Genomic DNA, 15,048 nt, shown 5'->3' with positions numbered 1-15,048 from the left:
CTTTTGGGATACCCAGATGATTTGAAAATATTTCTCCCTTCCTCACCCACTACGGATTGTACGTCCCTCTAACCTACTCTTGATAGTCATTGTTCTTGGTGTAGTGTGTCGTGGTCACCCACAACTAGAAATCAAAAATGATCGAGACGATCAGGTCCAAGGCCAGATTTATTTTTCGTAAATAATCTAGCCAGCCTATCTCTCTCATACCCAATTAAATGACCAGGTGTCGTAATTAGGGCCTACAGCCTTTTTTAACATTCCGTCAATTGCTCGTCTTCGATCTACTCTTTAACAACAATCTGCAACATTCATCGATACCGCTAACCGTCCAGCGCCTTCATCTGCCAATCAATTATCCCGGCCGGTTTGGCGGACGCATAAACGCCATCACTCCATCTTAATTTGAGCCTACCACGCCTCCTCTATCCTTGTGGACGGTCTGACAGAACATTGCGGGCTGAGGCGTCCGGTGCCATTCTCATGACATGACAAACCCACCGGAGACTGACGAGTCTAATTCACTGCACTGTGGTGAAATCATCGTACAGTTCATAGAGCTCGTCTTTGTTGCCGAGCCTTATTTGTCCTTCCACACATACGGGTTTTAGCCCCTTCTGAGCATCTTCCTCTTGAACGCGGCTAATAGGGTTCCATCATTTTTGGGCAAAGTCCACGTCTCAGAGGCGTATGTGAGTGCTGGGATAGTCCCTAAGCCGGATTATTACGCTAAAACTTTTAATCTGATCTTTTGAGTACAGCTGTGGTAGCATGCTCGCAGACAAACTTATGAATTATAATAATAATATTCTTTGTATTTAATAGTAACAGCCTGACCCTATTGCTATGATAATAATAATAATAATAAACAGAAAATCTGAATAATTTTGAAATGAAAATCGAAAAAGTATGTAACAGCCCTCCCCCCTCAAGGGCATCTCCATATTTCAACTCCCATTTATAATTTGTTAATATTGTCGACACAGCTTTAAACCATCCCATTAGACAAATCCAGCCCCAAACGAAACGCTTCTCGAACGTTCTGAAATGGATTCATTACATTTCCATATCGATAGTGCGCAATCGTTCGTACATAATGGAAACACCCGTAAAACATGAATGGGTAAGCAAGCGAGTGCGGCCACCGACAACCGACCCAACAATGCGATGCGCAAAAGGGTGGGGCCCAAAAATCAACAACAGCAACGAGAGAGAGAGAACTAAACAAAAAAAAATCTGGGAAAAGGATTTTCCAAGCCGTACACCCACGGTTGGAACGCCCGAAACTAAGAAAGCCCTCGGCATGCATAATGGTTGCAAAATGTCGTACCATGTGGGTGTACGACATAGCTCACCGAAATAAAGCGCTCGATAGAAAAGTTTCGATCGCCAGACGCTAGATAGAGTGGCAGAATGGCAGAAAATAGAATCACTTGGCGATGGTTGGGCAACAACGATCGAAAAAAGACACGTGGAGCAGAAACACGTCCGAAGAGACTGAGAGATAGAGAGAGAGAGAAAGAGAGAGAAAGAGAGAGAGAGAGAGAGCATTTCTTCAGTCCGACATGTGGAATCGACTCCTCGCACCGTCTCCATATGTCCCCTCAAACAAAAAAAGCTTGCCGCAATTAGAAGCCCAAACGAAGTGCAAAACTTTTTGCACGTCGGTTACTGATGCGAATCTCGAGTAGTTCATTCCATATTCATACAAGGGGTAGGATTTTTGGATTCGGCTAAGGTTGAACGTGACCCAAGTTGAGTGCAGGGCCGTGCATAGTTTCACACGTCGTAAAGCTCGCGCATTTGTTGAGGTTTGGTAAAGAATGTTCTCTCCCGCTAAGACAAAACGGGCCGACAAGAGGATGCGAAAAGGAATTTAGATCACTCATTCAAGACTCCGGTCACATTCTGGCGCAAAGGTCGACAATACCAGGAAAACGCTCGGTGCTTATGCTTCTGCCGCGCTCGGCACACTTGCGACCTACACTGGTAAGCAGCACTTTGATTTTTCATTCCGAAGAGGGTTTCGCGGCGTGGGAAATCTGAATACTGATTGCCAACTATGCCTATGACGATGTTTCTGTGTGTTTGTTTTGCTTTCCCCTTCACTTCCATGCCTCGGCACCAGGGCAAACATCCGCCCCATCGTGGATGGATATTAGAATTGAGCCATCTTGTCGATCACTTCTTCCGTTTTTGCGGGGCACTTTGGTGCACATTTTTCCGGAATATCACAGTTGCCATCGTCATAAACAATTCTCCCCAAAGGCACCAGCTCGATGGATGAGTCACCAGTCTTTCGGGGGACATCATTGTCATTCATTGATGCGACCGTGCGATGCGCGCTGGCTGGCTGGCGTTGTTTTTTTCCCACGGGCGCGCACTTTTCATTCATTCATTCGATGATTCTGTCCGGTCAAAATGGGATGCCGAAAGACGCACACGAACGGGGGACGATGGTGGTGTGATTTTTATTCAATGAAATAGTGATACCAACACCCGGGAGCAATCCTTGGATGGGGTGCCAGCAGAAGACAAGGCCCGTAAGCGAGCCGGAAGACCTAAAACCCACGTCGGAATCTTTCTTCCGGCACCGGATATGAATACTAGACAAGGTCAGCACGGTAAAAGCGGCTCTATTCTTTCGTACTGGCCGGGTCTATCCGTCAGGCCATCGTTTATGCCGTTGAGTGCTTCCCCTTCGTCGACCTCCCGGCACTGGTTCGGAAAGTTGCCGGAAAGATGGCGTCTGTTACGCACGCTTTCTAACGCCAGTGTCATTCTCGTCTGTCCGCTTTTTCGGTGGTGACGTAGTACCGTAGTCCCACTCGAAGCAAGCCCAGGATCAAAGGGGAAGCATCAAACGAAAGGCTGCAAGCACGCGTAAGGCATAAGGCGTAAGATCGACGAGCAGTAAAGAGTGCGAAGAACGCTAAAATTGATTTGCCTGTTTCCAAGATTATGCTTCGCTCGTTCTTTTTTCTTCACGTCTCAATAAAAGTTCAAACTAACGAGAACCGGGAAGGTAGAACCTGGGGGGAAGATTGGGGGGGCGGGGGTTTGGCGATGAAGACAAGAGATGCTCAGAACAGCCAAAAAGAGGAAACAGAAATAAAATGGTCGCGCGCGTATCATAAAACGCAATGTGGGAAGATTTGTGTAATGGCTTTCTGGTCGATGAAGCGCCTGAATGTATGTGACGCATTCGCGCTGCCAGAGGACTTGTACACGTTCGCACGTCGCACCGAAAAGTTCTAAAGTTGGTATCTGTCTTTTCCCTTTCCTTTCCTACGCTAGCTATCGTCAGTGCATATCGTCAGATCTTAAATGGAGCCTGATTCATTCTCGTTCCGAACTCGTTCGCGTTGGCGTGAGAAGAAAGTTTCTGGCGACCGTCCGCCGCTGGGCAAAGATTGTGTCCACGAGACGACACGACACAGCCAGGTTGCAGTTGGTGCACGGATATTAATTTCGTCATTTCAATAGAATGATTCATTTGGCTTCGATGAGGTAGCATTGTGACCTTTTTTTTGTGCCATAGCGTCTTCGTTGAGGGTTTCGGCAGTTATGGTGGGTAGCAGCGGCGGCTTTCACTCCACGCCGTTGGCATCGCTTCAAACCTTACGGGCAACGCTTCGAGCAGCTTACGGAGGGACTTGGGTTGAATGAATTATGCTTCCACTTCTGCCGCCATTATCAAGGTTACGGAACATTGTGTCCATGATAATCACAATATATTATCCTGCTTTGCGAAGGATGTCTACAGCTACAGGCGAGTGTGTCTGTGTGCGTTTGTAGCAGCAGGAAACGGGCGCTTGGAGACGAAGCTTTTGGCCGTCCGTTTCGTTTCGTTGCATCTTTGATGCGACTCATTTCACTTAACCTTAACCGTGAAAGATGCAAAATTTTGGGTCCTTCCTTTCAGACCGTTGTTTTGTTTTTGATCGTCATGCTTTGTTTTCATTCAAACCCACAATGATAACCTGCGGTGGGGCTTTTGTGACGTCCCAAAGCTATCAAAACAGTTTCTCGCCGTTATTGGTAAATAGTCAAAACCATAACAAAGTTTTTAAATAGAATCTCTGTAATAGCAGCGAGTTCCTGATAAAATTCGATCCAAAATCCACCTGATGCTTCGCAAATTTTATCAGCAAATTTCGTCGAAAGTCAAGCCGGTACCTTGAAGCCAATATTTTTTCTTAGACAAACTTTCGCAACCATTGCCAGCAAGGCAACCTCCTCCACCGAAATGCAAGCAAACTCACGCACAAGTTAAGTTTGTCATGTTTGCTATACTTTATGTTGGAGAGAAAACATTAAACATTTTCCCCACCCCAGCAGCAGCAGAGGATCAGAGCACGCCCGATGGCTCGATACCGATCACTTCTAGCAACATCAAATACTTCAAATTCACCAAGCCACCCATTCGTCGGTTGTTTACTTTTGCTTTGCCCATCCCTCGCGCTCACCCGAGTGGGAGCAGCCCACCGAAGCGATATAGGCAAATTTTCCACCGGCTTTCGCTCTAGCTCGACGCTCGACAGGATTTGTTCGCCGTTCGGCAGTCCAAACATCCGGCACGCTGTCTGTGATCAGCGTCGCAGTGAATACGGCTAGCTTGCGGGAAAATTCACCAAAGATAATAATAGCGCTGGAACAAAATATGAAACACGGCAGTGTTGCCACGTAAAACGGGCAAACGATATGGGATCGTAGCTCATGTCTAGGCGATGCGTGTGTCAGCAGCTTCATCCGGCGAAGCTACGCGTACCTGTAGCGAATTCTTAAGCGAGCGAGTGCTTTCTTTCAGATAACTACTTAATTGACACCGAAACTCTGTGAAACGTTATGAAGTAAATCGTGAGAGGCCCTTTTTGGTATGCACACCGAAGCGTTCGGCATTTATCTTTGCAGTGGATGTCGTAACTTTGTTTTTGGAGCAGCAGCAGCAGCAGCATTAACGCTACGATGCTTGATGGATAGGTTTTTTTTTTCGAGACAAAACAAAATTAATTTCCTCCATTCAAGCAACGTGCCTCGTGGAGGGAAATTTTATGTACCTTCTTAGGTTGTTTGTGTGAGTAACGACTCATTAATATACTCACGTGTAAAGGACACACAAATGCATGTAGGATTGTTTTTTGTTGTCCTTTGAGAACAATAGCGCTTATGAAGGTTGTCTAACAGACAAATTCTCCAACAAACCTTCACTTATCACATATCGAATGGATCCGTATTCTGGTTGCTAGCTAGAGAAGTCTAACTTTCGTCAAGCTTTTGCTTTCGTCAAATCGCACCAAACTCTTGCTACAAAAATGATGACTTCGATTCGAAGATGTATCAAATATTAGACTGATTGTGAAATTTAAAAATAATAAAATAAAAGTTATTACAGTACTACCAACTGCAGAAAGAATATTTCTGTGCATTTTTAATAATACGAAATATTTTAGCTCCGTAGCATCCGTTCAGCCGTTTCTTCTTATTCTTCTTTCCGATCTTTATGGTTGATACCATGTCATATATAAATGTCTGCAACAATTTCATACACAAAAAATTCAACTCCTCTAGCCTGGGTGTACTGTAAAATACTATCGATCTTCTTAGCAGAGAATGATACCTATAAGGGTGAGTTTCCTGATATTTGGTGTTGGATTGATCGGATTAATTGGTGTCTGCAAAAATTGGACAAATTTCTTTTGTCTTAAACTATCAGCCGTAATGAAGGTTTGGTTGCGTGAGAACAAATTGTACAAATTCCACACATTTTCATTTCAAAATAAACAAACACCGTAATAAATAAGTAAACTTGCTTAGTTTTTATTCGTAAGCAATATGACTTGGCTCCCTTCACTGTCTAACGAATAGCAAATTTCACAACCATAATACTGATTTCTCGATTTAGAAATTTTTTGTCGAACAATCGAGCAGGGTAATAACGACTTGAGTTTTTTTTTAAGAATCCTTCAAGCAGCTGATTTCTTATAAAGTCTTTTTAATTAATGAAAGAAACAACCTATTACAAGGATTAGATTGTGCTGTGAGTCATATATTATAACTGCTGTGAGCATAGCTGTCAAATTTTGTATCAAGCGTTAGATCATTGGAATATACGCCTAAAGTTATGTCAAAAGCAAGACAACTTTAGCCAAATTTGTAAATAAGTAATTTTACTTTTACGTCCTAAATATTCGTGTAAATCAATTCACATACCACGGAACACATTCCGCGTGCCTCCTGTCCATATAAGTAAAAGGGCAAAGAAAACACCATTTTAATTGCTCAAAGCGTCCTCCGAGCCGAGGATTTCCTCATAAGAAGCTTCGTTTTATCGTTCCGCATGTAGCGCGCGTGTTTATTTTCCCAAATTAGTAGAAATGCGTCGATCAAACATATCTCCAACTCCGGGTGGATCCTTTCAAGGGTGCGCTTATCCATTCAAGACGCACAGCTTTCTTTCCTTGATATCAAAGGAAATATCTTTCATGAAATAAAAAATCCAGTAACAACATTCCACCGAACATTCCGACACGATGGCTTTCCGAGATTCCTCGCCGGCTCGAATGAAAATAGATCGGTTCGGAACGATTGTACTCGTTCGGTGTAAAGGCATCTCGACATCTTCTGCCATTTGGCGTTGATTTCGTTTCGAGTAATTAGACGACAAAACAAAAAAAGATGGCTCCAAATTCGCTCATCACACTCCCCGTTGACATCGGAACAGTTTCTCACCTTTCACCAAGATTTAATCGACTCAAGTTCATCCACCTGCTGACATTTATCGACGCCCGAAGGTAGAGGCGGACCGAAAACCCCTTCAAAAAAAAATCCAGTATCTATTTGACCTTTTCGAAAAGCCAAACACTTCTTCGTTGGAATCTCCTTTCCAGCGTGTTTCGGGATTGAATTGAGAAGAAATTAATTATTGGAAAATGGTTTCGTCGCAAGAGGGGTTCGAATTTTCCACTGAACTATCACGTCTCAGTTCAATCATACACGACGATGAAGTAAGGATCTTCCGTGATATGCTTTAAGCCGCTTTAAAATTTTCTCCATTTTCCCACTTCGGCTCGTTACAGATTTCGCCCCTTGGAAAGGCGGTCCTCATCACCGGCTGTGAGTCACCGCTGGCTCGCGCCCTTGCCAAGTATCTGGATGACCTTGGGTTCACCGTGTTTGCGGGCTTCAAGAAGCTGCAGGACAGTGACGATGCGACCACGCTGAAGGAAACCTCCTCCGGGCGTCTCAAATTGCTCCAGCTAAGCGTGACCAGCGAGGTCGAGGTAAGTGGGTGGCCCATGGCCCGATGCGGCACGGTCTTCCTTCCATCCACTATGCACTTTGTGCGGTAGAGGTGCACCTGATTTGAATATGATAATGAACGCTTCTGGGTGCCGGGAAAACCATACTCGCCATGGTTCGCTTCATTCTTTCGATTTGTTTTGCTCACCAGAACAGCTTCAAACCATTCCGCAAAAAGACAATCCGAGTGTGTACTAGCTCCAAGCGCAAGCTCCGCGCTTCAAATTGTGCCATTGACTTGGGCTAAATTTGGTGTGCGGCAAAACGGCTCACGGGGTGCACGCAAATGAATTTCATTTGCCAAATGACGCACCTCGCGCTGACCTCTAGCTGGGTCGGGAGGTCAGGAAGTACGTTTTGAAAGTGTAAGATCTATTTATGTTTGTTCTTGCCGGTGGACATGCCGTTTGCACAGCAGGCGAGTAAGAGATATGAAAATCTCGGTAAATCTTAGTTCTTTATTTGTAGGGAGAATATTATACACCTTTTTGTTGGTGACACTGCAGCATCACGAAGTCCTTTTCTTCCAAATAAAACTACTTGTTTTATCGCCAAATGCATTTATTAAAGATAAATTTATATCTATAGGTAACATGTCTCTATAGGGGCGGTCCGGTGGCCGAGACCGGGGTTCAAATCCCTTCCAGACCGCCTCCCCGTACTTAGAGCTGACTACTTTACCACGGGTAAAATGAAGTCACAGAAAACCAGAAACGGCAGGCCGAGACCTCTCGAGTCCGTACGATCTATCCAAAACATCATGGTCATTTGCAATAGGTCTTTTGTATAAAGTTAGGTAATTTAAAGGGGCCTCGTCGAATAGGTTGCCTATTATACATACACAACATTACCTGCAATAATCGTTGATCGATAAATACAGCTTGATCGTTAATGTCTTTTTTGAGTTTTTGTTTCTTAGCCATTTTCAAAAAGTAAGAAGATCTCATTATAAATACTGCAGGAGTGGGGAATGACCAAATGATCGACGAACTTTAATTGAACATTTGTTCCGTGTGACAACCGGCGCCATTATCGCTTTGGCCACCAGTCTGCTCCAAAACGAGTTTTATTTCTTAGCAAGGAAGTTGAAAATAGCTTTGAGCTTTGGAGAAAGACAAAATTTCTTACTTATCGGGCGCTACAACTGCTTCGTGGTTGGCCTGCTGCAACAATCCTCGATACCGCTCATGGTTTAGCGCCGTCGTCTGCCAATCCACGCATCAAAATCTTCTTCTTCTACTTCGGACGGTCAAGTCATCAATCCGTTTCCAGATAACTCGGTCCTGGTTTGCACTCCTCGATCAAGGGCTGAATCCGATCTTCGACAGATCAAATTCCACCTGTTCCAGCCAACGAGCTCGCTGTGCTCCTCTGCGGGCTTTCTCATCACGTGCCCCAGCCATCGAGAAAGGTTTTAGTCTCCGTCAGGATATCAGTATATCACCAAACAGTTCAGCTTCATTCAGATTCATTCTAGTTCTCCACACGCCTTGCTCGCAAACGCCTTCAAAGATAGACCTTAGCACCCACCACTCGAAAATAGTGCGAGTGCATTGCCATCCTCCGTAGGCATAGTGCAAGCATAGTATCAGTGTGCGATGTACCGTCTTCTGGGTTGCAGGAGTTTGTTGAGCCCATAGTAGGAGAACAATGCCTCTCAAACCAACTATGAACTTCGCTGCTAGGTTGTTATCAACAACCTATCACGGTCAGAGCCTCCGGCAAGCCGAAAGTTTGTCTTCACGATCACTCCATTTCCGTTTAGGCCTATCACACCTCATCTGTACTTGTGGACGGCCAAAAATGTCTGTACGGGCTGGGTCGTCCGGTGCCATTATCATGACATGACCAGCCCATCGGAGTCTGGCGATTCTAATTCGCTGAACGATGGTGAGAACACCCTACAGTTCGCTCGACGTCATTGTAACAGTTCCTCCATTGTCCTTCCACACATAAGGGGCCGAAAATCTTTCTGATTATCAAAAAATCTCAACAAATCCCACCGGCCCAACAGTTTTCTTTTACTGTGTAATACAGTCTCCATTGCAGATGGAGAAAATTCAAGGCATCTCCGGTATGACACTTTCGTCTAGGAATCGAAAAAACGGCGAAGAATATCCTAGAAAAAAACGACGTCTTCTATATCTAAGTCGCGCATGTGGCGATCACTCAGTATCAACAGCTCTCACTTAACTTTAGCAGTTCTTCATCTTCTTCTTACGTGGCTCTACAACCTTGAGAGGTCTTGGCCTGCCGTTTTGGCTTTCCGTGACTTGATTTTACCCAGACTTCGATAGTTAAGTCCTGCATGCAAGGAGGCGATCGGCTTCTGCCTTGTGACGACCCTCGCCGCTATCGACTCGGCAGTTACTAATAGATATTTTGAGCGACTTTCTAATGGAAAACTTCATCTAACCAGCTTAAATTTGAATCTTAGTGACTACGATTGTCACAACAGTAATGCAACATAGGAACGGTCATATTATAATAAGTTAATAAAAATCGGTTAAGGAGAAGCATAGACACGGTGGAATCAAAGGAACAAATCAAGTTCCATTTGACGTGGGGCACATGAGCCTGATCTTCAGTGATTAGATTATTCTAGTTTATTAATTTTTGATCAAACATTTCTACTTAATATTAATAGCATGTTTGTTTCCTCACTATCATGTGTCCTTCTTACCTCGTCCGAGGTTAGTTGACTGTATTTGTATTACATTACGGTATCAAAACGATCCACATCACATCACGTCACATGTTTATGCCTCAACAAAGTGCAAGTGCGTCCTAACGAAAATACACACAAACGACCTAGCCCGAGCGGAACGAATTCGCTCAACATAAATTGCTTTAAATTCATTCAACTCCTGTTCATGGCGCTCAGCAGCTCAGCCCATGATCACAGTGCTATCCCAGTGATTATCAATTCGGAGTTTTCGGAAGGACCGTTCTACACCGATTTCGTTGAATTTTTGAAATTTTTCCTGTTTTTGGATTTATCATCATCCTTCCCACACTATCAACGGTATCAAAGGACCATTACTGCTGCTGCTGCTGCTGCTGCTGCTGTTGACCTACATCCAATCGTTAGAGCCATTCGGAAAAGTGTTTCCTTCAGTTTCTTCGTCAGCTGCCGTAAAAGGAAACCATCCCAGGGTTTGGGTCATTTTTCAATTTCTCACTCCACGTTTGCTCCGCTGCTTTTAGATTCCCACACCGGTGTCCGGTCGAATGGGTAAGGTCAAACGGTACTGCTGCGTAGGTGCGAATGGGGTCTTATGCTCAAGCAGTTTCAGTTTGTTTCCAATTAAATTATGATATATCCTTTGGGGCCATGCAGACCCATCTCCCGTTTCGCTCCATCCGTGGTGATTTTGTACCAGCGTGGACGATGTTATTGAAAGCAATCTGTACAGAAAAATCGTCATCCAGCTTAAATCCACACGGAAGCCACGGTTCTCGTCCGTCCCACGTGGGAGTTATGCTATTTCTTTCACGCTCCAAAAACCCGAATCCGAAGTGGGTTCGGTTCGTTACAGCACCCAGCAACCACACACCCATTGGGCGAAGGTTGTAGATGTCGTTGATGTGTCCTTTGTGTGTGTATGTGTGTGTGATCAGGAAAATTCCAGCGTACCGAACGTTCTCTCACGACGGCACATCATGAAAATGTGCATGTGCAGCCAGCTTGTACCTTTATTCAATTCCACAAATCGTGTCAAATCTGTTAAGCACCCAAAATCGTAGGTAACGCTCCCGTGTGCCTTTTCTCGTACTTATACACGTCCGTCCGAGAGTTGGGAGTTTTTTGTTGGAGTAAGTAGAACCCAAAAAAAGGAAGGACAAATTGATCCAAAATTTGATTTCGTCGAATTTGGAACCGGTCCAACATCATCTTTGACATTTTAGTATGGAAATGTTTGCACGTTTTCACGGTCACAATGTTCCGCGTGAAGAGCTTTCCGGGAAAGTAATGTGCAAAACATGAAACAATCAGAACTATCGCAAAACAACAGCTTCGCTGCAGCTGTACCCAGTGGTTGGCAATCCGTGGAGGCTCGTAAATCTTGATAGTATAGGTGATGCAATTCACCTCACAATAGCTTGAAAAAGCTTCATTTAATTTTTTTTGTGCAATTCATACAGTTTCGTAACATGCAAGTGTCATAAACGAAGTCTCAGAGTAGTTGTAATACTTGCATAAATCCCGCAACTTTGCCGTTAAAGGTTCGATCAATCTGCATTCAGCTTCGTTGGGCATAATGGAGCGAAATTCTCAAAGTTTGCAAGTTTGCTCAAAGTAATGCACCATATTCCATAGCTATTTGAACCATTCAGCTGAGTTGTCCGGTTCGACATTCTAGGTAGGACTACCGTTTGATTCCAAGAGTCTCTTCCAGCTATGCTGAAGCTCTTCTGACTCATGTACCAAGGTCATTACTAGTGGCTAGTACCATATCCATTAAAGGGTGGACCTACAGCGGTGAAATGACTTTACACACATATTAGACTCTCAAGAAAATATTTGATATTAACTCTTTTGGTATAGCTTCAATGATTCTTCGCCCTAGCTTATTGTGCTAGGATTTTGCAAAATAAAAAAAAACATCGTTTTAACGAATCCAGGGTTGGAATCTTATTTTACCTTATTTAAACATCTTTTCGATTTTGGACCCTTTCTTTGTCTCATCTGTGGAATAACCTTCCAAACTTATCAGGTCTATAAATATGTTTTTTTTCGGTTTTTTTTACTAATGATGCCTCATAGGTTCGAATGGATATCGATTTCATTCAGAAAAATAATTTCTGTCACTTTGTACGACCTTTTCCCATCTCTTGGGCAGATTGTGGATTCCTTGGAACGGCGCTCTATGTCACGGGGCTTTAGCTCATGTGGCACCCAATGGCCCCTGTCTTCCGGATCATTTTCTTCTTCCTTGGCACTACAACCTCGAGAGGTCTCGTCACGGCCTGCCACATTTCTGGCTTTCTGTGACTTAATTTTACTCGTGGTAAAGTAGTCAAGCCCTACGTACTGGGAGTCGGCCTGGATGGGATTTGAACACCGGCCCTGCCGTGAGAAGACAGGCGCCGCTGTCGCCTCGGCCACCGGACCACCCCGTCCTCCGGATCATACCTAATTCATTTAATACGCTGACAAATGGTTGGCTGAATAACCCCAAACGCATTTGCCCGATGAGTCTGTGTTTGGATCGGGTCTTCATCAAGTGTTGTCTCCAGTTCTCGATCTTTCGATAAAGCGTGATCGCCATAGTATGCGTCTCGGTGGACGAAGTTTTCATCACAACGCAATGAAGGAAAATTCCCCGTAAATACACTTTTTCTGGAACGAATGTATTCATTTTGCAATCACACCGAAAACTATTTGTTTATTAATTAATGAAACGAGAGCTAGAGGCAAGCAAACCCTGAACAACTTTTGCCAGGTTGTGCTAAAGTAGAAAAAAGTAAACGAAGCATGTAAATGTTTATAGACCTGATAATATATATCAAGCTGCTAAATAGGCGAATATTACAATCGGCTCGTCTCGTCATATCCGATCTCTTCGATGAACCTGCCAGTGTTCGAGCGAAAACACTCCATGCTTCGATGTTATGAGACGTAGAGGAACGTCGTTTCCGATCGTTTAACCGATCGTGTGGCCGAAGTTCAAGACTAGGCTTCAAATCCGATCAAGACCGCCTCCCCGTACGCAGGACTAACCTATCCAGCTACGGGTAAAATCAAGTCATAGGACGCCAGAAATGGCAGATGGAGTACTCTTGATATTGTGAGAGCCATAGAAAAAGAAGAAGTGAGTGTGGCCTTTATTGTAACCTAACTTAATGCGAGTAACATCTTGAAGGCTATCTTGAACCCCGAACCGTGGAGATTCTGAATATATTAACAACGTATCAAACATTCCTTTGAATTAGAACAAATCGTCCGTCCATACAACAAATTATTCAACAATACTCGGGGTGATAGGTACATTGTAAATTTTCCTTTAGGACTTGCATAGGAGCTGGGTGAAAATAATAGCTAGTTGAAGTTGAACCTCATTTATTAAAGGTTCAGAACAAGTTTTAGGATACTATAGAAATATGAATAGTGTAACTACTCGTTTACTACTTCAGAAGACCAACCAACAAGTTTAATTTGAATTCGATTGTTTTCTTAATTCCTGCGTAAATATAGCTTCAATAAATTACACAAATGTACATCGCTAAAATTTTGAAATCATTCCAATCCATTAAATCATTGCCGACCTCTGACCACCACCATGTACATATGCAGCATTTGCGATGAATGCTACCGATACTTGACCAAAACCCATATTTGTTGCGGAAAAAGCTTTTGACGGGCCACCATTCTCGGTATGCATATTTTTAGCTGTCTATCCACTGTTATCGGGGTAGCCCTCCCCACACCTAATTCAGTGGCTTCGGCTGCGTACAGAAGATTCCCGCGAATGCTTTGTTTTGTCCAAGGTGCATATTTACCGCCACATCCTATTAGTGCCGACAGATAGCCGATGGCGGTTGTTTCGTGGAAACGGCATGCCACGCCGTTCACAAAAGAATAAGCAATCAGTAATACGAACTCGGTTCCCTTTTTTGTTCTTTTTTCTTTCCGTCCTCCACGTGTTTGATAGATGCTGGAAGCTTCACTTTACATCGCTCAACATCTTCCCGCCGGTGAGTCTGGGCTGTGGGCGTTGGTGCACTGCGACCTCTGGAATGCACTCGGCGAGCTGGAATGGGTCCCATTTCCCGTGCTGCGAAAATCGTTCGACGTTAACGTGATCGGTAAGTACTGGTCCGTGCAAAAAAAAAACCGTCATAAAATATGCCCGCTGACATGCGCTGCTTCTTCTGCTTGTCACAGGTGCCTCACGCCTGACACAGATCATGTTGCCCCTGATTCGCAGCGGTAAGGGTAGAATCGTATTTCTGTCGTCGGCTCTCGCCCATCTACCGTCGCCGGTGCGCGGTGTCCTGTGTGCAACGCAGGCCGCCATCGAAGGATTTGCCGTCTGTCTACGCAAGGAGCTGACGCCCCGTCAGGTTGGTGTGTCGATTGTGTGCGCCAGCGAGCTGACGGCCGGGGACGCTTGGCTGGATGATAAGGATATGCGCGATCAGGCCAAATCGATGTGGGCACTGCTGAGCGAGGAGCAGAAGAACACGTACGGTGAAGATTACTTCGAGCAAGCGATCCGTTCGCTGGAACCGTTCTGCTACGGGGTAAGTGTGTGTTAGGAAATAGCCCAACGTACTGCATCGTGTTTTCCGTTGAAATTAAATTTCAAATTCAAATTTACAGGATGGCGATTTCCATGCAACTGTTCGCGCTTTGTCCGATGCGATTGTGCGCACATTTCCGGTGTTTCGCTACACGCCACTGACGTGCAAGGAAAAGTTTCAGATCATCGCTGCCGAGTATATGCCGAGCTTGCTGTACGAGATTCTGTTTAAAGCTTAACTGCCCACAGGGTGTAGAGAGCGAAGAGGTGTTTGTATTCGTTTCGCTAGTCGATTGATGTTCTCATCTAGGAACTTGCTGTAGCTTTGCTAGCCAGATAGAAATCAAAGCTCTGTTATAAAGATTCTTGTGTTTGTTTAGTGGCAAGTAAACATGTAAATGTATAAAATACCGAAAACCTACAAACTGTTTTTTGTTTAACAAATTTTAATTGAAAGAAATTACTGAATCTATTTACTAAATCTATTACGGTCTATTGG

General features: G+C 44.3%; 1 protein-coding gene across 6 annotated transcripts in view; it reads left to right on the top strand.

Annotated features, from left to right (window-relative positions):
• Nucleotides 1–14,790, top strand: part of LOC118517209 (D-beta-hydroxybutyrate dehydrogenase, mitochondrial-like) — a 47,125-nt gene extending 32,335 nt beyond the window's left edge. For all 6 annotated transcript variants that reach the window (XM_036063175.1, XM_036063172.1, XM_036063173.1 and 3 more), the window contains exons 4-7: nt 7,080–7,283; nt 13,959–14,112; nt 14,192–14,550; nt 14,630–14,790. In XM_036063175.1, the coding sequence (XP_035919068.1) occupies nt 7,080–7,283; nt 13,959–14,112; nt 14,192–14,550; nt 14,630–14,788 (876 nt within the window). In that variant the 3' untranslated portion in view covers nt 14,789–14,790. The remainder of the gene's footprint in view (nt 1–7,079; nt 7,284–13,958; nt 14,113–14,191; nt 14,551–14,629) is intronic.
• The last annotated feature ends 258 nt before the right edge of the window (nt 14,791–15,048 follow it).

This window comes from Anopheles stephensi, unplaced genomic scaffold (assembly GCF_013141755.1).
Source record: "Anopheles stephensi strain Indian unplaced genomic scaffold, UCI_ANSTEP_V1.0 ucontig69, whole genome shotgun sequence".
NCBI classification, from domain to species: domain Eukaryota; kingdom Metazoa; phylum Arthropoda; class Insecta; order Diptera; family Culicidae; genus Anopheles; species Anopheles stephensi.
This window is presented reverse-complemented; position numbering and strand designations above follow the sequence as displayed.